Source organism: Pseudochaenichthys georgianus, chromosome 5, assembly GCF_902827115.2.
Source record: "Pseudochaenichthys georgianus chromosome 5, fPseGeo1.2, whole genome shotgun sequence".
Lineage (NCBI taxonomy): Eukaryota > Metazoa > Chordata > Actinopteri > Perciformes > Channichthyidae > Pseudochaenichthys > Pseudochaenichthys georgianus.
Window position 1 is genome coordinate 32,666,128 of NC_047507.1, and position 24,360 is coordinate 32,690,487.

Below are 24,360 nucleotides of genomic sequence, written 5' to 3' on the forward strand. Positions count from 1 at the left end.
GCAGAGAAAGCTAAAAAAATAAATGTTTTGTTGATTATTCAAAAAATAAATAGAGAAAAAAATAAAGATATTATAGATTCCATAAATTATTTCACAATTGGCTACATTAATTGACTTAGCTGTTTTTGTAAAAAGTGTTGACTTATTTAATTAAATGTCATCTTCATTTAAAAGAAATGTAATAAAGTACATTATTTGTACTGATATTGAAGTATGAAGTCCCACTAAAATAAATACTCAGGTAGACAACAAGTAATTCTTTGTCGTACTTGAGCACAAAAACTGATTACATCCCCCCAGTGGAAACAGAGAGCCGCTAACATACAGTAGGAAGATAACCCTGACAGAATGAGATGCTTGCCTGAGGAACTGGCTGAAGGCCTTGTAGTTGGTGATGGTTTTATAGTCTTCCTCGGTGAAGCCATACTGCACGTCTTCCAGACCCCACTCCTCCATCAGCTGGCTGGAGGATTTGGGTTCCTGAGGAGATCAAGATGAGACTTAGATAATGCTTGATGAAGGCCACTCGAACCCCTTTCAGGAAAGGTCACCCTTTATAGATTGTTGAAATGAATTTGGAAATGAAGTTCCCATTGGATTGTCGGACTGTAATTATACTTATAATGTAAGGAGACACTATACTTTTAAAGCCCCCCCTCCAGTAAAAAACATGAGAACGCTTCTTTAAACCCAGCCTTTTGGTATGGGTTTCCTTTCTGTTTTGCCTTCACCCTACCACACACATGTTCATCATTTCAACCACCACGGACCTGGAGGTAGCAGATTCATTGAATATGTTGCTTTTGTCTTAGTTTCAAATAAAACATGGTTTAAATCTTATGTGGTCTCGTTTTTGGTTTAGATCCCTGAGCCGTGGCTGTGACAACATTTCTCCTGATGTGGAAACTTAAAGTTTCCAGTGCACATTCACTAAGAGTGGATTTTAAAGGTCACCTATCATGCCATTCTTAGGCAATAGCATAGGTCTCAGATATATAAAAATGAATACAAAACATGTCTATGAAGTGTTTTGCTCAAAATATCAAACAGATCACCCATTCAAGCTATGCCTCATATCCCTCTATTTCACTTCCTGTTACTAAAGTGCTGATTCAGGGTATTTTTGGTAAAGGGGGGCGGAGCTTATGCCTGCTCATGCGGGACCCGGCAGATACTGTCTAAAATAAATGCTGCGGTGATGAAACGCCAAAACCACATCCAGCAGATTCACTTTTAACACATATAATTGGAATGTTGATATATTCTGGATTGTTAAGGGAGAAAAATAAAAAGTGTTTTTATCATATCAGACAGAAACTATAATGTTAGGCAAAGTATCTATTACTCTTAAGTTGTAAATTCTGCAATGAATGGTACTTAAATTTGTGAAAATACAACGAAAGGAAATATATAAAAGTCATATTTACTGATTGTATATGTTTATATATTGATATCACTTTTAATGGTCGATAAAAGTTAGAAATCTTGCATACCATACTAAGTAATACTAGTAATGTTTCATTACTTTCCCAGCAATTTACCTTTACCCCTTTAATTGAAACTATATTCATTTAAAAATACAATTGCCTGCAACCCTATCAACTCTGCTACTGAATGACATTTCTTCCCTTCAGATTCCTAAATATCAAAAACGCATATTGTTCTTGCTGGTCTTACAGCTGCTAAGAAAATGGTTGAGCAATGGGTTTGATCTGTTCTTCCATATGGAACTGTCAGCAGCCCGTATCAATGGGGCGAAAGAGGATAATGTGAGTGTGTGGTTGCAGCATTGAAAAGTCGGCTGTGGTTCTTTTTCATATCCTTATTTTTGCGTGTTTAATTGTAATTTGATGACACTCGTTGCCTATTGGCACTTGATAAAGCCCACAGTGGTCCTGGGGCGGGTGTTTTTATCTTTTTTTTATTTTGTCTTATAATGTTTTTGTTTATTTGAAAGGGAACTGAATGTATGTTCTTTCACATGTATGTGTTTTGTGCCATGTTGTTCTGTGTTTCTGTCTTAAATAATAAACAAATTTGATCACAAAAAATACAGAATCCAGTAGAAAATAAGGTGTGATCTGTTGCTGCCTGGTGGACCTCGACTGAGACTCACTTTCATGTTCCCATCATCATCGTCATCGTCCTCATCTTCCTCATCCCTCTTCTTCTTCCTGGGCTTCTTCTCTTTCTTCTCCTTGGGCTTCTTCTTCTTCTTCTTGGTCGGCCCGTACGCGCTGCTCTCGCTCTCAGAGCCGATTTCTGGACGTTCCCGCTCCTCCTCCACCTCCGAGGTCTCCTCCAGGTCGCTGTCCACTCTGGGCTGGATCCCACCCTGAGGCATTGACATGAACACATACAAAATATTTTAAATACATGCACACTATTAGCTGGTTGGTCGATAGCAGGACATGAGCAGCATATGGTAGTTTCAAATGTCATCCTTTGTTTTGTCTTCCTGTCAACGTGCAATTGTTGTTGACCCTGTCTTGTTTGTTTTTAAAGCATAAGTCACCGTGTTACATTTTTTAAGCAACTTCATTATAGCCTAATAATACACTTCTTTTTGGAATTTAAAGTCAACATTTCAGCCAGAAATTCAGTACACATTTACCTTGGAAGACCAGATCTGCAAATAATAACCCCTGAATTCAATTTAAGTACTGATGTGTTATATGTGTCAATGAAATAAAAGGACCCCTTTTTTCCCAAAACATTTGGATTCAGGTTCAGTTTCAAGGATTTCTCTCAAAACTATATTAGTGCTGTATGACATTTCACCCGAGCTATCTTAACACTTCTTTGAAATATTCCAAAAGCTCCTGCCAAACAGCTATTTTTATAAAAGTAAACAATCTGACTTTGAATCTTGCTCTAGCTCAAGATGTGACTGTGACTGACTGAATTCAGCATCAAAGCCAGATTCCTGGGTCTAAACTGAATTTAATATCTGTACTTAACGATAGATACCTCCATCTCTAAGTGTCATCTGATGGAATTATACAATTTAGAGAATAAAAACTGGATATTTAAAATGTGAAATTCGAACAAGCATGGCGTTGTTTTTGCCAGAGTTAAGGATTACAGCTCTCACAGAGGCCGCCCACGCTAAAAATATGTCAGAATACTGTAAAGCATTTTGGATAAAAGCTTCTCCTTGATGGCATTTGCATAAATTAAACTTCTTCCAAAGTGCCACTGCACCACAAATATTATAATTCTCCCTGCCTGTGATGAAATGTAGAAATTATTACATTACAAGTCAACATTTGGCTGCGAGTTGCCGAGAAGCACGTTCACCTTTCACACACGATTGAACCACAAAGTAAGCCAGCACACAGTACACCTCCGGCGCTGCAGCCAATCAGTGCTCAGAACTGATCCTGCATTCCTGCCTCTTTAATATGAGACATCTGCAAGGCTATATGGATCTAACAGTTAACAGGTGTTGTTTGTGTGATTAGGAGTGTTGCATATGAGCAAATTCGCTAGTGCGTGTTCATGAGTGAGTAAGAAGGAAAGGGAGAGAAAAAGATCTGGGGTGCCCCTCAGTATGTGGTGGTTTTTGCATGTATATACACTTCAGAATGTCCATTTGATCTATTGGCTTGTTTCTCGCTCACTGCAGGTGGGACCCAGGAACCCCTTAACTAAAACACTACTGGATTGCAAACCTGGCAACAAAGTGGTGGGACAAGCTCCATGTACATACCATGGAATAAGAAATGACAGTTTCCCATGCACCTTGGCCATTGAAAAAAGATATATGTACTTAGTAGGCTTAGCTTATTTTTAAGCCGATGCATTAGCACTTAAAGGGTCCCTATTATGCTTTTTTGGGGGTTTCCATTTCTTGTAGTGTGGAATGTACACTCCCCCCTGCCTGAAACGCAGGATTGATTGGATTCCTTTGTTTTCATCCCAACATCATTATGTATAACTTGCGCTTCTATTGGCTAGTGCTCCAACATAAATGTGAAAGGCTAAGGGGCGGGACATCTCTAAGCGATTGACCAATCAGAGCAGACTGGGCTCTGGTTTCCGACAGAGGGTGAAAAGAGGTGTTGCGACAGGGAATGAAACATGTAACACAAAGTACAAACGTGAAACCTGAAAAGGAGCTTAATAGGGCCCCTTTAAAATGCTGTGGCATATTTGAAGTGAATGTACCTGCATGTTTTTTGCTGTTCTGAGTTTGTATCTTCAGGGTTTATTTATTGTACGTCTCTTCAGCTAAAAAGCATCAGCTTATTGAAATGTGATGAAATGATTTTTTGTTTTATTTGATTCATTTTGTGATAGGTTAATGTGTTGAAATGCATATGTGTCAGTCATTTGTGCTTCTTTTTCTCCCTAGTAGAGGCGTGTTGTGTGCATGTTACAGAGTGAATTAGTGCACAGCGCGGAGTGCTCTGCTCGCTGCCTGTTGCTCAGCGGGCCTGTGTGGATTCATGGAGAGACTCACAGGCGTTTGGCTCTGTAGCGCAGTGGAAAGGTTCACGTTGCCGCAGCGCCCGCCAGCCCTACCAGCAGCCTAGCTGTGTTGCCATGGCGACCATATTTGAGCAGTGTCTGGCTCTCACTCTCTCTCCTCTCTTAGTTTTCTCTCATAGCTCACCCCCATGCACACGTTTCTCTTCTCTCACTCTTTTCCCCTCTCTCACTCTCTCTTTCAATAAGGCTACACACACACACACACACACACACACACACAAATACACACTCTATCACAGTGGCAGCCAATGGAACGGCGCCATCCAATCAGACACGTTTGCATAACGAGCTTGTTATGCAGAGGCCTGTGGTTGCAGAGCTGGTGCTCCAGCACCCGTCTAGACAAATCTCATTTATGCATAACAAGAAGGAGAGAGAGGTGGGGGGGAGAGAGAGAAAGAGAGAGAGAGAGAGTACAGTTTGAAGATAGTATGGATGGGGGATGGGAGTGGGGGTGGAAATGGAGGAGGGAAAAGCTAAGAAGCAGAACCGCTGTTGAAAACAATTGCAAAGACAAAGTGGAAGTGTGCAACAACCTGGCCCAGAGTTCAGCGTTACACACACATCAGAGGACAGAGGAGGACACAAAGAGGGTGTCTCTACTTGGAGGGCAGAAAATCAGATAAGTGCTGATAGCATAATCAAATTAGATGCTTCCCCATAATGGCTCCACCTTAGGGGGATCGCAGAGGGTATGCGAACAGACAATGAGCAAGAAAAAGAGAGGATATTCAATAAAGATCTAGTTCAACAGGAAAGATCCTGCTGTGAAAACACTTCCAAAACAATAGCCTCTTCTCTTTTGCAGGAATCAGCAACAGCCCGTTGTGAGCCTGTTGACTCACAATCCTTGAGAGGATACTGAGCTTATAAAAACAAGACAGCGGCCCATCTTAAAACAAAGTGTATGTCAGCAAAATATGAAAGTGGCTCCCTCATAGACGCTTTATTGTGGCCTCTTCTTTTTCCAATTAACTAGTTGTTTTGTTGTTTTGTTGAAATGGAAACAGAACATCCTTTCATTTCCACAATGTGGCTGTGTTTCCCTGCAGATGAGCCTTTCTCCAGCAGCTCTGACCGGAGACTGGGATGTTCCACTGACAGTCTCTGACCCCAATTGACTTCTGGCCCCTGTCTGGCACTGACCTTTGGGGAATGATTGGAAGTGAATTACAGCAGCAGCAGCAGCAGCAGCAGCAGCAGCAGCAGCAGCAGCAGCAGCAGCAGCGGCTCCTCAGTGGGCGAGTGAGGGAGAAATAATAGGGAGAAAAAGCAAGAAAGAAAAACACCCCCTTCATCTTCACCTCCTACCTTTCTTCTGCCTACCTTCACCCCCATTATCAGCTTGCTCCATTAGCCTTCTTCTTCTTCTTCTTCTTCTTCTTCTTCTTCTTCTTCTTCTTCTTCTTCTTCTTCTTCTTCTTCTTCTTCTTCTTCTTCTTCTTCTTCTGTCTTATTGTTTACAGTCACAGGCCATTCAAATCAACTTATGTTACACACATTACACTTTAAAGAGGCCCTTTTAATGCGTTTTGGGGTTGTCCCTTCCCCTTAGACTGCTATATATATGTATCTCAGCTTCTTTAATATCTGTTAATAATAATAATAATAAAAAAAGGAATGTTTTTGGGTCCCTTGAAAGGCGCTATAGAAATCCCAGTTATTATTATTATTATTATTATATAGGTTTGTGTGCATGTAAATGGTCACCAAAGGCTAAAATCCCCATATTGAAGAGTTTCACTCCCACACACTCCCCACCTGCCGGAAAAACCTCCATTGAAGTCTTTTGTTTACCTATGTGACATAATGACATCACTATGTAAAACCCTCGTTTCTTTATTTTGGTTTCAGACAGAGGGTGAAAAGATGTGCTACAGCAGGGGCTTTTTGAACATTAAAGCATGGAAACATGTCACAGCAGAGGCACATCATACAAATACGAACCTGAAAATGAGCATAATAGGGCCCCTTTAATTAAGATCTCTCAACAATATTAAAAGAAAGAAATAACAAAGGAAGGATTTGCAGTTTGCTGTGACCCAAAGGCAATCGCATCACGATCAAGGCAAAGTTAGGCGATGCATGTGGGAGGCGAGAGGAGAGGGAAGAAAGAGGAGAATACAGAGCAGAGCCTGTGTGTGAGAGAGAGAGGGAGGAGAGTGTCAGAGGGAGTCCCCCCCTCATTAGCTCAGTGAGACCCGGAGCTCAGTGTTTACCACAGGGGGCCGGGTGGCAGGCTGGCCGGCCAAGCTCCTCGCAGCACTGCCGGCACCTCCAGCCAGCAGAGGGGAACATCCTGGCTGTGTCACTGACTCTGTTACAGCCATCGTCAACATGCGCGGACAACATCTTATGGCCTCTGGGTTTGGCTAAAGTGCCAGGAAAGGCTAAGGTAGATTACACTTTTCAGGCAAGGTCGAGGCTGACTTCATGAGATGTTGCCTTTGTTTGTCACACTACCCCTGATGTTATGGTAACAGTGGAGCATTTAAACATGTGTAATTAAAAAAGCGTTGTTAACAATGACAACTCTTCAAATCCTGTGACATAATTAGGGATTAGTTATCTCGACAAGATGTGTTGTGACAAAGTCAGTCTTGCCCTGGGGTTAGGGCTTAAGTTAGGGTTGTGAGTTGTAAACTATGGGTTTAAGTTATGAGTGGTGAAGATGGTTGGGGTAGGACTGATGTGTTAAAGCAAGCAAAAACACAAATCAAGAGGAAATAGAGTTAAACACAATACTATTGTCACATAATATGGTGTAGCACCAGCCTACAATCTCTGCTGTCATTGACCTCATTTCCAGCTGAAGCTAGTAAGACAACTAGTATCAAAGTATCATACAGTATTTGAACTGTCTGTTACTTTCCCAATACCAAAGGCTGCAGAGACAAAGTACGCAGCTGCTGGTGACCATGTCGGAGAATAGAGCAGCATTCAAACCAGATGTTTCCCACAGCGGAAATCTCAAGTTGAACTTCTAGAAGACAGTGTACCAGGGGTATTCAACTAAAATTCAACGAGGTCCAGTTAGAGAAAATGTCCCCATGCAAAGGTCCGGAACATCAAAATGTCTAAGTTGCTTTATGAATTAGTGCGATATATATTGAAGTAGCCTGTAGCTTTATCAACGTCTGCATGTAATCAACAACTGACTGCCAATCAAATAAAGAAAGTACAATTCATGTAATGTTCCCCTCGGGCTCCATTTACAAATAAAATAGAGAAAATAAAGTAAGTGCTTAATTTTAGATAAATAAAATAAAGTGTAGCAGCAGCTTGAGTTTCCCTTTGTTAACCGTTTCACATCATGACTTAACTGTTTCAGCCAATTATAGAACAATATCAGTCTTTACACATCATAACAATTGAACAGTTTTAAAGTTTATCTTTCTTTCCCTCTTATATTGCAGCCCCTCACTCACTTTTTTTTATTCAGGGCGAGAATTGAGCTGGAGCTTATTGTCCTGTCAGGAGCTTAAATCTGGGCTGAAATGGAGTCAGGGCCATTCTCATACACATGCAGGTGCTCATTGGTTAGCCTCGGTTAGCCTGCCCTGGAACCATATTTAGTTTTATTTTTGATCCAGGTGGACTGATCATATCGGGCTCTGAGACTGCTTATTTTTTGGGACCTCAGTTCTGACTTGAGAGGGAATGTTTGGTCAAACACTTTGTGTTTTATCTCATAGTGGCGTTTTGGCAATTTTAATGACCGCCACGGTCTCTGAACAAATGAGACACACTGGTTCTGCGCTCCCAGTGGGCAGGATGCACATGCATGAGTCTGTTAGGGTTAAACTCAGCTTTCAAAGCTCTGTTCTCACCGTCCACTTTCCTCTTCTTGGAGAGCGCCATGTGTAATTATGTGTCTCTCCCTGTCTGCCGCTAGCACGCCTGTTCACTCTCCTCTCCGCTTCTCTCCCTGTATCGCTAATTATTCTCTTCACTCACTTTCCTCTCTGCTTCTCTCTGCCGCTCTCTCGTCTCTTCTTCTGTGTTTCTCTCCCTATATCGCTCACTCGTCTCTTTCGCCCCCTGTCGGCGGCGGTTAAAATTGAATCGCCCCGTCAAAATTGAAATCCCCTATTAATGTATTGATTATAGGTCCGGGTCCGTATAGGTCGGCGTCCGGATCCAGACCGCGGTCCGCCTGTTGCCGACCCCTAGACCATAGCAGGGCCAATATAAATATGAAAGCATTACCACACACACCATGGCTCAACTCAATCAATTAGGGTTTTTTTCACCTATAGGTAATGATAGCTAATGCTAGCTCAATGCGTTAAAAATTAAAAAGTTTGTGATTAGCTTAATCTAAGTGATATAACCATAATAAATCTGATTGAATGAAGTCACTAGTGTGAATGTTGGAAGCAGCTCAATACTCTGTGGAAATATTTGAGACTAATGTACCTCTGACCTGTTCTCCTAACATTGGAAACTAATGTCTGTCACAGCTCTGACTCCCAATGCTAGCTTGGCGCAGTCGCTGTACTTCTGAACTACAATCCCTGCCATCTACACCGACACCACAGGCACAAATCTCCACTCCAAAGTGTGCCTTGGTGCCTTAAACTGACACTGGCAGTGACGGTGACGCTGCAGCCAGCCTCCTCTGAGCCTGAGACAGTTCGCTGCCTCTCATTTAGATTACAGAGGCAGCGCAGCAGCCAAAACACACCTTTGATCCAATTGCAGAGACATCAAAGGAGCAGTGGTTTGGAGCCACAAAGCCGCTGTGTCCGAGGTCAAGACTGAATGGTGTTGAGTGGGAATTACATCTTACCTCCTTTTTCCTCTTCTTTACTTTGGGCATTTTGCCCTCTTTCATCTTTTTGGGCTTCTGCTTCTTTTGTTGTTTAAGGGAGTCGCTGTCGGAGAAGAAGCTGTCGAGGGGTGTGAGTGGAACGGTGTTGCGCTCACCTTCCTCATCATCATCTGGAACCGAAACAACAAACATTTTCTGATCAAGACACAATGTAGTACATAATGAAGTAGAGGCGATACATTCGGACATTTGGCATTAGAGTATGAGAACCAAACCATCTCCTAATGCGACAACATCTTTAGGCTAAATTGACAAATGCAGAAGATCAACAGAAGGTAAAAAGGAAATGATGATGATTAAATAATACAAAAAGTCAAGTGGCAAATAAAAATTGCAAACATTTACTGTTTACATAATTTAAAATAAGAAGATTTGCCTCTTTCCTTAGTTTTACATAATTGTAAGTTATATATTGTATATGTATATGTATGTATATATGTATATTATATATACTGTATATAGGAATCAATGTGAAGATATTGCATCGTGAAACGAGAAAACACAGTGAAAAGTCAGCCAGTCTATTTTTGAAAATAAAAACAATGAATCGTTGCCAGACCAGCAGGAGCACTTGGCAAAATAAACCTCACAAACACACATCATTGAGTGTGGATCAACTTTGCCCGTCAAAGCACAAATAGATGGAGCGCCCGCCCCGCAGCTAAATGGGAACTCCCCGGAGGACCACTGAGCTATACTGAGCATATCTTCAGCTTTAACGCTTGCTGGGACTAAAGCGACCTGCTGCTGGTTGTCAGCTGTACTCTCTCAGAGCTGCTGTGTACCAACGTGCTGACTGCTGAGCGCGGAAGACTTCAGTGACGCTATAGTGGGTCACAGAGGAGTAAGCAAGGAAGAGAGACAGTCCCAAACAATACATCACTATAAAGAGACAAGCAGAGAAATACACGCAGGATGCAACTAAAGTTTGTTCTCGTAATCCAACTAACTTTCCGTCTGCTTCAGTCTATCTTCCGGCGATGGTCTGTTGATTCTTCAGTACATTAATTTTTCCAGACTGAAATATCTCAACAATAACTGGATGGATGGCCATGACATTTGCAGAGACATTCACGTTCCCCAGAGGATGAACCCTTCTGGATTGAGTAATTCCTCTATCTTTCGCTGAAGCACCACCACCAGCTAGTCAAAGTGTTCTCTTATCCGTGTCAGATTCTACTGGATTGACTGATACAAAACATTTGTAAATGCGTCATTCCCAGATGTTTAATCCTACTTACTTTGATGTTCCCATCCTACCATTAGGTTGAAATGTTAAGTTCCTGAAAAAAAAATATAACATTCAAAAAGATTTTCTCTAATCCTGTGGAATATATAAAAACTTCAACAACTACTGGATCGATTGCCGTTACATTTTGTAGAGACATTCATGTTCCCCAGCGGATGAACCCAACTGGCTTCAATGAATCCAATTTACCTGAACACAACCACCATCTGGTCAAAGTCTTCTCTAATTCTATGATATATATATATATATAAAAACATCTACGATTGATTGGTACAACACTTTTGTAATAAAAAATGCGAGATCACTAGATGTTAAATCCAGCTGACTTTGGTGTTCCTATCCCACCTTGACATTTTGAGTTTCTGAGTAAAATATATCACATTCAAATAGATTGATCAGATTATCTAAAATTCCTTCGGTGAATATCTGACTTTTTATAATGTAACACAACTGAAAGAATAAAGGTTGTTGTCTTGTTCTGACTGTATTTCTGTCTCCTTCAGTCTATCTGCATTTTGCCATACATCCATGACTTTTGTCCAGACTTAAATATCTCAACAATTACTGGATGGATGGCCATGACATCTGTAGAGACATTCATGTTCCCCAGAGGATGAACCCTTCTGGATTGAGTAATGCCTCTATCTTTCCCTGAAGCACCACCACCAGCTAGTCAAAGTGTTCTCTTATCCTGTGAAATATGTCAGCATACTGGCTTGACAGATACAAAAGATGTGTAAATGAGTGATACCCAGATGTTTAATCCTACTGACTTTGGTTTTCTTTTGCCACTATTAAGTTGACATTTTGTTTCTAGTCAAATCTATAACCGTCAAACGGATAGCAAGGAAATGTGGTAAAACATTAATGTCCCCTATCAGATGCACCACGTACGTGTGAACCAACCTGGCAATAAATCTATTTCTGATTCTGATTCTAATGACCTGTATTTACTTTGGTGATTATGCGACATTTTATCATGCAAACACGATTCTCTCAACAAATACTTAATGGATTGCCATTACGTTTTGTCGAGACATTCATGTTCCCAGGAGGATTAACATAACTGGCTTTAGTGATTAGATCTAGATGACCTGTAATTACTGAGGTGATTATGCAGCTTTCTATCGTACTGTACTAACACACTAAACTAGGATAATGAACAGATTAAAGGTGGTTCTCTTTCTCTGCCTGTCTTTCTTTCTCTGTCACTCTATGAACGGGTCTCCCTGACTCTCTGTGTCTCATGCAGAAAGAACGAAGGACATGAAATATAAAGCACATGTATCAGAGTCAATCAGCCAACACTAGCCATGCAGTCTACCTCTCCCCTGGGTAGCTGGAGTGAGAAGTTTGGGAGGAGGGATTCCTGTGTAGTAGACACACAAACCACACCAACCACTTATCCTCTTTTAAGCAAAGCTAGCAGGAGGCACACCACACAGACACACACACCACCAGCATTTTTTCGAAGCTTTAATCAGTGGCAATGTCAGGCCCATTGTGTTTCCTTTGACCACAAGATGAAGTGTGTCACAGCTTCTTTAGTGTTAATTGGGGGAAACTTGTGCTTTTTGTGCCTGATAAAGCTGCCAACTGACTCAATGTTTCACTGGTAGTTATTATTAATGTTCATGTAAATGTACAGGTAGTAATTTTGTATTCAAAGGCACCTAAAACAGCATTTATAACACTAAAACTCCACAGGCGTCTGCAGAAAAGATTTTTTAGTGTCTGATTAAGGCGGGATAACCACTGATTATCTATCTATCTAGGTTTTGTCTCCTTATTCTTATTTTCTGCATCACACAGAGATCCACATGCTTCACTCTCTTTTATATCTCTATTTCTAAATAAAGCCTTGAGTTTATGTATTCAGTTTCTCAAACAGGGAGCTCTTTTATCTTTCAGATGTATGTAAGGTGCCTGCCAGGCAACCCTTACATTTCTCTTAGATGAACAGATGATGACATGGATGGCTCAGATACAGTGGCGGTTCTACGGGGTGGCACGGGGTGGCAGCTGCCACCTCAGAAAAATGCCTTGCCACCCCAGCTGCCACCCCAGTTGGCAGCTTTGTTTTGAAAGAAAATGTGTGGCTCATCGGACATTTATGAGAGAGAATCTCTAATGTCCGAGTGCAAGTGAATGCAGCACAAGATGTGAGCCTTGTAACCCCTCCCCCGGCCCTGGCGCGAGCCTGGAAATATGATTGGCGGCGATTTCATTTGAACGGGGGGACAGCGCAAAATGAGAAGCATTGTCGTTTTGAAGGAATTAAGTATTTGCAGTCTACAATGACAGAGAAGAGCCTGTCAAGTTTGGCTGTAAGGCAAGGCAAGGCAAGTTTATTTATATAGCACTTTTCTGTACGCGACAATTCAAAGTGCTTTACAAAACAAATTAAAATACCTTTTAGGAATATATACAGTAAAAACACATATATAATGGCATTTTACAACAGGCATTACAAAGCAAAGATAATAAAATAATAAAAATAAATTATACAATACATGTTTAAAAGGCATACTGTAGTGCGAATATGAGCAGCTCAATTTAAAGCAGCCAAGGAGATATGTTTTTAGTCTCGATTTAAAAATAGTAAGCGTTTCTGCGGATGTGCATGATTTGGGTAGTTTGTTCCAGATTGTCGGGGCATAATAGCTAAATGCTGCCTCTCCATGTTTTGTTTTTACTCTCGGGACCGATAGCAGACCCGTCCCAGAAGACCTGAGGCACCTTGATGGCTCGTAATTATGCAGGAGTTCAACAATATACTTTGGTACTAAACCATGTAATGATTTAAAAACTAGCAATAGTACTTTAAAATCAATTCTTTGGCCGACTGGAAGCCAATGTAAAGATTTCAGAACTGGACTGATGTGATCCACTATTTTAGTGTTAGTGAGGACACGTGCAGCGGCGTTCTGAATCAGCTGCAGCTTTCTGATGGATTTTTTTGTCAGCCCTGTGAATACACCATTGCAGTAGTCGAGTGAGTCTACTAAAGATACAAGCATGGACAAGCTTTTCTAAGTCCTGTTGTGACATTAGTTTTTTAATCCTCGATATGTTCTTCAGGCTGTACTCAGCATTGAATCAAAATGCACCATAGTTTTAAATCTTAATAAGTTTGTGAGGCGTTTTGCTGGACAAGATGGTAATCGCCACATTCAGCTGTTATAGGCATGCCAACTTGATGCTCTGCTCACGGATGAGTCGATGAGAATAATAAACTGTTAAGATGATGACCTTACGTGTGTAAATATATTTTTTTCTTTATGAAAAACTGTTTCAAGTCCTGAGAAAGTCAAATAAGACGGTGTGTAAAACTACACTGCCCAGCCGACAGAAAGTAACCACTTTGATTTAACTAGGCCAGTAGGTAAGGACTTTCCACTGGATAATAACTTACTGCAGCGATGTGTATGTTTGAGCTGAATACACGTTTTTTAACCCTAACTGATGCAGTTAGTCACTTCTTTAATGTTTGTTCTTTCTGATGTAAAGTCAAGGTTGTAACTGTTTGCAATTAAGTTGTGGGGCGCTGAACTGTTCCTTTGATTCTTTTGATATATGATAGTAATTACTTGTCTTTCATATTTGAAGGAGGGTGAGCAAGCATCTTGAGGAACATTCATCATTAACTCCTCCAAAAAATATAGTTTATTTAATAATAACACTGAATATGTGAATCATAACAGTGATTGACAGCTGATAGGAATAATATGATTGTTAATAGTATCATATTCATTCAGACAAACATCGACGAGACAGTTAATTAATGTACTTATTGCAGCAGTCTGCATTGATTTGGTTCCCCTGCTGGTCTAAGAGTGAGACAAACTCATTCAGTTATTGTTCAGTGAAAATTCATTACATTATGTGTGCCACCTTGTATATTTATATTTAAGGCTTTACTGATGTGCCACAATAATGTCACCTAATGTTATTGAGTTAAAATAAATATTGTGGCTTTCCAAGTTAACATTAATTGATATGACTGCGATTAAATCAGCATATACTTCTGCCAGGGGATGCCACCCCTGAAAATCTCCTGCCACCCTCTTGCCACCCCATGAATATGTTTCTAGATCCGCCCCTGCTCAGATACAAATGGAGATGCGCCGTTTTCTGTACAATAAATCACTTAGACTTGACAGTGATGATGCAGTGTTACTGATGTAGGTTTTACAGTACTCCTATATGCAGCAGACCATGCAAGGTATGTATTAGCTATGCTGGCAACATGCTACTGTTAGCAGTGTTGGTCTGTAGATCGTTCGGTCCATACTGAAATATCTCAACAACTACTCGATGGATTACCATGACATTTTGAACAGACATTCATGGTCCCCACAGGACGAATCATATGCTTTGGTGATTCTCCTGACTTTCCTGCAGCACCATCAGCTGATCAACGTTTTAGTCTGTAAAAGATGTCAACATAAATGGATTGGTACCAAAATGTGTACAAAAATGCCTTACTAGATGTTAAATCTTACTGACTGGTGCTCCTTTCCTGGCATGAGGTTAACATTTGTAGATTCCGAATCATATATTTTACAGTCAGATGGATTGCTATGAAAAATTGTAAAAATATGAACGTCCCTTTACAGATGATCTGTAATTACTTTGGTGGTTGTGTGACTTAGTTCATTGCCATAATTAAGTATTTTCTTACTGACCAAAGACCAGTAAATCCCTCCTCAGCTCATTTAACCATGCTAACAGGCTAAACTAAGGGCAGCTGTGGCTCAGGAGGTAGAGTGAAGAGGTCAATGGTTTGATCCCAAGCCTCGACAGTGTCCTTGAGAAAGATACTGAACCCCAAATGAGTCCCGATACCATGGCTAACAGTGTTTTAGTGTGTGTGATGTTAGGCTCTTCTGATGAGCAGGTGTCACCTTGTATGCTAGCCTCTGTCTGTGTTTGTGAATGGGCAAATTACTGTAGCCTATGTAAAAGCGCTTGAGTTGTTGCAAAGACTTGAAAAGTGCTTTATAATTGGGGTCCATTTGCTATTTAAGAAGATAGAGAATAAATGCTTAACATCAGCATGTTAGCAGGTCACTATGCACATGTTAGCATTTAGCAAAGAAGCACCCCTGTGCTGGAAGTACAGCATAATATCGGTGACATAGTTGTTGAAAATCCCAAAAAAATATTGAACACATACACAAATGGTTTCTCTGTTATGTATGTAATTAACATTCAAAAGAATATGACAACAATGCAATTGATTATATAACAAAAAATAGACCTGTGTTTAACACCTGCATTGCCTTGTACTCTGACACCTGCCTACAGTAAATGGCCTGTGAAGTCCCCAAAGGGGAAGCCATCAGTGGAATGATAATCTGTCTGCTTGGTGAGTGGACCGGGCTGTGCCAGGTGTTGGAAGGGGAGTAGTGGGGAGGGGGGTCGCTCAGTCATGTGGCACAGGGAGGTCTGGCACCGATTCAGATAGAGAGAGGACCAAAGCTCCACTTGGCAAAAGAGGCATCTGTAAAGTGTGGACGGATGACACAGACACAGTTTTGACCTTCCTGCAAGGGCTTGGCCACTGGACTGACCCATTAGAAGGGAGATTCATTAGCGACTCCCAAGTGAGGAAGCTAGTTTACTGGAAAGCACATGAGCCCTTTCTCTGTTGGCCCCGTGTGGAAATGCCCACTTAATGTTGCCAAGCATAGCTTGCCACGATGTAGGAAAAACTGAGCCATTTCGTATCATCTCTCCATTGATCAAGTGCTTATATGCCTCAAACGCCTCCAGACAAAGACATCCATAGACTATTATTAGAAAATGTAATCATCAAAGTGATGGAGGGATAAAGACCAAATAGCGCCATTAAAAACATATCTATCATAGATAATATATGCACAAGATCCTAATGTGTGCACTATAACGAAGATTTAAAGAGACTGAAATGCTGCACTGCTCATCTGCAAACACACATTAGAAAAAAAGCATGTTTTCCGTGCACAGGCTTCATGCACGTGCAGTAGGATAAAATGGTGTCAACTTTCACAGCGAGGGATCCAGAAATAGACCTTTTTCCAATTGGGGATAACATTTGTAGGCACACAAAAGCCCATGATAATCTTGCGATTTTAGGGAAGAACAAAACAATTAAAAGAGAAAACACAACGGAACAATCTGTGACAGTGTGATCCCCCGGAGTGAAACAAAGAGAATTAGGACACGTTATGTGCCACAACAAATAAACACTGTGATAGATAATAGCTTTTTAGGGGCCTGAAGTCCCCCAAGGACATGCTTCTACATCGTAGCAAATTAATTGCATGGAAGCATCTTGATGATGGGAAAAATGTGACCTGCATTCCTGACCTTGTCTGTCACTTTGATAAGAATCTGCTTCCTTTATCAGCAGCAGAACAATGGATTTTCATGGTTAGTAATAAGATAAACACACAAAGACTCTTCAATGAAACACAATAAATACAATATAATTGTGTCTGATTTCTACATATTATAAGGGTTAATAGTGTTAAAGTGTCCCTTTGATCTAGCCAACGAAACACAGAGTTATGTCTATGCGGAGATAAATCAAATTAAGACTGACACATGGAAATGTTTTGATTTTTCCAACTGGATAACTACGCACACATCTTCCCTCACCTGCCATAATAAATTGTACTTTTCCTCTCTTATACATGTTTAACCAACTACCGGGTTATTGGGGACACGCATTAGTGCTTGTGTTCTCCCCAGGCTACGGCTGGCAGTCAGAGATGATGCTTCAACCGCTCAACACTGCTCTTCTCTCTCTCTGTCTTTATCTCTCCATACTGCACACTACGCAATGCAATACTCTAAGTATTCATCTGGTTTATGAAAAACATTGCATGTATTTAGGAGAAAAAAATATGATGGGAAGAGATAACAATGTTGTGCCGATGATAAGCGCTATACATTTATTTTATGTCTCCCCTTTGTTGTGAATGTGGGACAAAAATAACAAGCTTTTGAGGCTCAAGATCATTAAAACGAGCATTGAAAAATTAGCAAGATATGCACCATGGCAACCATGTTGGTGGAAATTATTAATTAGCTTTCATAATTTTGACTCTACTTATTCTTGTACCTTTTTCAGGAAGGCCTATGGATGTTCCTTTGTTAAATCCACAAAGGACCTTCATTTAGATTAAAACAAATAATATCACCACTTAGCAAGCAGGCCTATGGCTGGGGACAACATTTAATTGGCTTTATATGCTATTAAGTTCTATTTCCATCTATTGTTTTTAACTATGAAACTGTTCCACATTGTGGTATAAAAGGAGAGAAGAGGGCAAAACAATACAGCATTGTTTGAGTCTTGCCCTTGACATCAGACCATCAAATAATCATCTAATGCTTGCAGCAAGCTGCAAGGAATGAAATAAAATATGAATCTATTGATTGCACTACAGCCATGGCATAAAGATGTCTGGTTCTCCTGCCCAGTATAATGCACTCCATAACCTCAGCCTCTGACACTCTGGAGCAGGAAACAGATCCTCAGCAATTTAGGATCAGGTTTGACTGAAGCCAGCTCTGGCTCAGCATGACAGACATCCCAGTTAGCAGTTTAAGTTCAAAGGCATGGCAGCTGTAGCCTTTAGCTGATCCCACCATTGGAAAAAATCACCAGAGGAGCAGAAGTCGGGATGCAGCGGTGAAGAAAATTGAAATTGTAAACTATTTGAAAGATATATTTTTGTGAATGTAAGGGTTTTCTACCCTAAGGGTTCTCTAACCAATGAAGTGTTTAACCAGATATTCTATAGGACAAAGACTCATGCGGAACAATGGACAACTTCCAAAAAGACAAACAAGAAAACCAAATGACCACAATATGGCAAGTGTCTTGTAGACGGGTCACTTATAAGCGGATATAATTCTCTGTGCATCATGCTCCTTTACATTTTAAGTTGTGAAAATGTCATGTAGGCTAATGGTTCCATGCCAAAGTAGTTGACAGATTAATTTAACAGCAATATGAAATATTGCACCAATGTGGTTTTCATGAACATTTCATGAGAACTAAGTGAGCTTTGTGTCAAGAATGTGGGTTACAGTTCATTTCAGTTAGTGCCCGACCCATAGCTTAGGGGCTGTTGGGGACCTAACCATCAACAGTGCACATGATCGAGTCAAGAGGCACCAAGCCACACTTGATCAACACTGTTTACTGTAGCCTATACACGTGGCTTTCACACCTCTGCGGCCATGCAGTTCTGGAAAAACATTTAAAGTTAGAGCAGCCTCCTGATCACAAGTGGAAACAGCAGAGCATCATCCATAACAAAACCAACACGGATGTTGTCACTGTAGCGCAAATCCACTTTAAAGCATACGCACACATTCTAGAAAAATCACAGCAGGCGAATAAATTGTCATGGTTTAAAAATATATCTCTGGAAAACAAACTTGTCTAAAAGGTAAAAGCCATTCACTTGCATGCAGCCTGTGAGGAGAAAAACAGCCTACATGCAGCAGGGTTTTCATCATGCCCGCAAATCAGGCTGGATGGTGGGACAGCTGAAACCCTAAAAACCCTGTTCCCACCTTTAAGACACTAGGTCGTGCCGAAAATAATAGCATGACTCTGCTTATTGCACCCCACCCCTCCTCTTCCTCTCGGGTCTCGGGAACGCAGGACAAGCCCTTTTCCCCGCATTCAAGGCGTAGCGGCGCAAACATAATGTGAAGGACACCCCGCCTCCCCCCTTTTCCCTCACCTGGCATATCGTCTTCAAAATCCATGTCGTCTTGTCCCTCGTCTTCATTACTCAGCGACCCCGGCATCTTTATCTCATAGCCCCCAAAGCCCCCTTTTAGGCTGAGAATACTGAAAGTTAACCCTCCAGACGCCGCAGCCCAGGCTTCACCCAAAAACAAATGTATTCGTCGCTCAGTTAAAAAACATGTTTTTATTTTTAAATTTTTGAGTGAATCTGGGGCTTTCTCTTCACGCGTAAAAAATTAAAAATAATATTTTCCACTGATCTCTATCCAGGTCTTGCAGTCTGAAAAATAAGAAAGACAAAAATGGAACACACATGCCCAGATTGTGACGTCTGGTCTGTTGCCATGACGATGCATCCCATAATTTCACCCACAACTAGTTAGTCATGCTCGCTTAGTTACTAGTGGCCACTTTAACTAGTAGTGTGCAACAACAAAAAACACCCCGCGAGGCAGCACCATGTGCGGCTAACAGGCGGACTCTGCCTCGCCTGTCGCCGGAACATTCCTCCTGGAAGTCCGGAGAATAGAGACAAACTTCTGCTGCTTTAATATTCACTCACATGCCCGGCTATACATATGAATCCGGACTTTAGGGAGTTAAAAAACCACCATTATGTCTTAAGTGAACATTTCCATGTCAGTTAATACATTTGTCTAATTTATACTTTCAATTAGCGCCTTATGTGGATAAAACTCCCCTCAGTATCAGGCTCCCTAACTGCAAAATTGCACTTTTTAGCAGACACAAAAAACACAAATGCAGCCTGATGGGTGCCTGCTGCGAGAGGAGCACTGACTGCCAGTGGTCTATCTGTTGTCAAGGTTACCACAGCTGTAACACAGGATGCCCCACAGAGAGCTCACCACAGAGAGCAAGAGCCTCAACTTCACTTAATCCATCAAAATACACAAATCAAGGGCTGAGTGTCTCGCAGACAGATTATGGTTCAATGTGTCCCAATTGTGTTTGAATGTAGCCTATTAATTATAACCAGCTTAATTATTTTTTGATTAACCTTATTTTCTCAATTGATATAATGCAAAGATCTGTTACATTTTAGGCTAATGCAAATTGCATTGCTTGCTCAGATTTGTGTACAAAATACTAAAGCAGAAATAAGATTTAAAAAAACATTTAACAACTACCAAAGAAGAAACAAACTTAAATATATTCGAAAAAGAGCTAGTTTTGTTTTAATTGCATCTAAATAAGATGCCAACAGTAATACTCTTGTATGTACATATTCAATTGTACCGTTTGTGACTAAAGAAAAGAAATGAAAGCACTTTAACAATAAAAAAAGAGACGGATTGTCTTGTCTCTTTTGAAACTTTATTTAAAGTATTGGAAGTTGCGTGAAGTTTAATCTTCATCCTCCTCTTCTTCCTCATCCTGGTTGATCTGGAAGTAGCGCAGCTCATAGCTCTCCTTGGTGTTGGCCACGACCCGCAGCCAGTCCCTCAGGTTGTTCTTCTTCAGGTACTTCTTGGTGAGATACTTCAAGTACCTGCACAAGTGGAGGAGGTGGTAAGGGGAAACCATCAGACATTGTACATTAGTAAAAACGCTTTTCTATATTTATAACTAATTCATTATGTATACACTCTAAACTAGCAGCAGGCAGTTTGCAGGTCTGCAGTCTTTGAATATGCTTAAACAAATGGGGTGGACAACTTTTGAAAGTTGGCATATCCAATGATCACCTGCAACCGTGTGCATTTAGCTATATTTTAAATCAACCCTATTTTCATTACAAATTAAATGTATTATTATTATTATTATCTAGCCCCAGATGATATACAGGTAATGTCCTCAGTTTTTCATATCAAGTTTTCCATGTAAGAAAGACAGTGGTAGAGTCACCCTCTGGTGGTGGAGTTCCAAACTCAGAAAGAGAAATGGAAGTCTTCTTGCCGTTTTCATGCATGAGTACCAGGCTTGGATTTACGTCATTTTAGGGGCAAGGCCATTTGGCCTTTGGTGTCACACATTTTTTCAGGGCGCAAAGGCCATTGAGGGAAACATTTGGATTGGGAGCTTACAAATAAATAACTTCACTTTTTGATAAGAAAAACACACGAATGACATGGAAAACAAATCACCTTTTTAATATCAATAATGTCAAACATTATATCATATAGGCCTATGCCTCCTTAGTATTACCGTATATAAAATGAAATACTCTACTTTGAATAATTAGTGTTTGATATGTTTTCCATCTACTACTTCTCTCATTCACAAATCCAAAAATATAAAATTCTATTAATATGTAACAAATATATTCCATTTCAGAGCATAAGAAACAGCCTTCAAGGCTCAAACTCTGCACATACATCATTCAGCAGTGTACTTTGAAATGCAAAAAAGTGTGTGTGTGTGTGTGTGAGAGTCTCTTTAATCAACTCCTCACAGCTCCTCATATCCGTTCAGAAACTGTACAGAAGTTGAACACGTACAAACCACAGACTGTCTGTGTCATGGCGAATACAGTCGCTGCTTTAGTTCTGTCTTCAGGACGGTGTTGTGAGTTTGGACGGAGCAGATACAGGTTAGTTTCTGATCTGATCGAATGGAGATCGCTCCAATCAGAGAACACGCATTTTAAAAGTTTTTCGCCTGCCGTCTTGTCTGCACACTTGTCAAAGCATGGTTTTTATTAACCTCGTGGCATGTGGACTGACAAATGGCCGACAACAGTTTTCATTTATGGTAAACCCTAAACCTTTTAAAACCCCATTTGAGAATCGGCCAGAGTGACCACTCATATTTACCGTGGTGTATTACTAATATCAAAGAAGAGATAATGATCATTAATACATGTATTTGGGTTCTACTCAGTCGTTGGTTACACAAATGTCATTGAAACAACATTCAATGAATTTCATTAAGATTTTGCAGTCTCCTCTTGTTCAAAGATTACTGAGAGATTCTAATAACCAAACCTCTCAGGGAGACTAGTACAAACACATCTGCAAATTAGACATATTGGTTTTTGTCACACGGAATATTTTCTGCCTGGGTAGAATCATCCTCATTAAGAACAGTGGGTCCCATCATGCAGGGCGGGACCCCAAGGAGAGCCCAGAGTTATAAACGGGGAGCACCCTGGGACTAGACATTTTCTTTGTTTGTTCACAGGGAGTTGGTTACCCGTTATGTTTGTGCAAAAACATCATTATGAGAACATCTTTTGAAAGCAATGGATGCTGTAACACAGCAAGATGCATGCTGCAGTGCCATTGTAATGCAGTCACATTACAGTGTGTCATTTAAGTTTTTAATAAGATATCACACACTAAAGTTGCCGTGATGAATTAATTATTGACAAGCTCTATAGAAGTCTGCAAGCAAGGAAGCGTCTAGATATGCGTTTATGTAAGTATATGGATATGCGTGATGGAGGGTGGAAATATAGAAGGGAGGCTCCACAGAAAAGGTTTGATAACTGCTGTTTAAGAGCATGACCATATAATTGCTGCATGGTGTTTTGTACCTCTTTGAGAAGGGAACTTCGGAGTTCACTGCAATTTTACTCTTGCTCCTTTCGATGGACACCACTCCACCGCCAAGGTTTCCAGCTTTGCCGTTAACCTTGATGCGCTCCTGCAGGAACTGCTCCTGCAAGTGTACAGAGAAAAAAGCAAGCCATACACAGCAAGGGTTGGTACACAAACCTGGACAGAACTGATGCAGTGTTTGGCACAAAGTGTTGTGTGTATCTGACAGCTGTTGCACTCTGTAAAATGGACAATATGCATTTTTATGTCTGAACTGTTGTACTCACAAAGTTGGCAGCGTCCATAATGCCATCCTCAACAGGATGAGTGCAGTCCAGGGTGAACTTCAGGATCTGCTTCTTCCTCTTCCCACCTGTCTTCCTAACAACCTGCTTTTTCTATCACAGGAAAAGAGAGGGTTACTTAAACTCACAAACAGACAACATGGCATATGAACCTTTTAAAAAACACCCAAATGGCGAATTATATTATAACGTTCACATTGGTCAACATAGGCTATACGTGATTGCCATCATGTTCCCAAGTTTGTAAATGAAACAGTTTAAGTTAAATTCCTCAACATTTTGTATTACCCATAAAGCTTAACTACCGATGTTTCAAAGCTAGCTGCCGTTAGCATTAAACAGTTAGCCCAACGTGGCTTTAGCCTAACACCGTAAACAAAGCCACAATAAGAGGCTAAAATATCCCTGGCTCTTGTATTGATGTACAATAATTAGATATACTTCGCCGAGTGCAAAAAACAAGTTAAAATAGTTCGTCTGTATACAGTTTATTTGGACGTTTTATTACTCACAATCGGGGCCATGGCTCACGCATTCAGCAAAAAGGAAGGAGCAAAGGCTAGGCAGGCGCTATAATACCCGACCGCATCATCGATCGCATCGATTTATCTGAGCTCGATTTAGCTTAGTCTTGTTTAACATTTACAGTGCTATAGTTTAAAATGTAACATACGTAAATGCTAATAATGCTCAAATGCATATGTTTTTTAAAACAAGAAACGTTGTTTATATCTCGGGGGCATTGATGAGGCACAAACGGTTGAAAGAGGTCAGACGTTTATCTTATTATCAACTTCTGCTAGGTAGTTGTTCAACTAAGTTAACATAAAAAATGTTTGCTGAGCTTCTTTTTGACTAACTTTTTAAGTAGAAATATTACATGTATTTTTTTTATAACTGATATTAAACAGTCAAAACTGGTATGGCTTTTTGTTTACGTCACAATGTATGTTGACAGTTAACAGGGAAGGTGTTCAGCACTTCAGATAAATAAATAAAAATAGTTTTTCAACTGACCTTGGAAGTCAGCTGAAAATAAATTAGGAAGAATACATTTCAAGATATGTAGAGACAAGGTTTCCCATATAAATGAATAATTAGTTAATTAATTTAACTGAGCAGTTGTTTCAAATACATATTTATTTCCCCTAATGATTACCACTAATATATGCACTTATTTACACTAACCCTCCAAGAAAATGTGGTTTGTTGGAAATTAT

General features: G+C 40.4%; 2 protein-coding genes across 6 annotated transcripts in view; both read right to left on the reverse strand.

The window, feature by feature from the left end:
• chd5 (chromodomain helicase DNA binding protein 5) overlaps positions 1–19,628 on the reverse strand; it is a 62,223-nt gene extending 42,595 nt beyond the window's left edge. For 4 of the 5 annotated variants that reach the window (XR_004552165.2, XM_034082889.2, XM_034082888.2 and 1 more), the window contains exons 1-4: positions 19,328–19,628; positions 9,287–9,438; positions 2,117–2,335; positions 362–480 (exon numbers count right to left, since the gene is read on the reverse strand). Coding sequence is in view for 4 of the 5 variants with exons in the window: in XM_034082889.2 (XP_033938780.1) it covers positions 362–480; positions 2,117–2,335; positions 9,287–9,438; positions 19,328–19,394 (557 nt within the window). In the remaining variant the exon portion in view is untranslated. Of the gene's footprint in view, positions 1–361; positions 481–2,116; positions 2,336–9,286; positions 9,439–19,076; positions 19,138–19,327 lie in introns of those variants that run through there. The other variant, XM_034082892.2, reaches the window with a different exon arrangement.
• A 1,020-nt stretch (positions 19,629–20,648) lies between these two features.
• On the reverse strand, positions 20,649–23,756 carry rpl22 (ribosomal protein L22). Its single transcript, XM_034082934.1, has 4 exons — positions 23,653–23,756; positions 23,123–23,233; positions 22,832–22,956; positions 20,649–20,845 (listed from the first exon to the last, which is right to left on the reverse strand). The coding sequence occupies exons 1-4, from the start codon at positions 23,662–23,664 to the stop codon at positions 20,701–20,703; spliced, it is 393 nt and encodes a 130-aa protein (XP_033938825.1). The 5' UTR covers positions 23,665–23,756; the 3' UTR covers positions 20,649–20,700.
• Between the last annotated feature and the right edge of the window lie 604 nt (positions 23,757–24,360).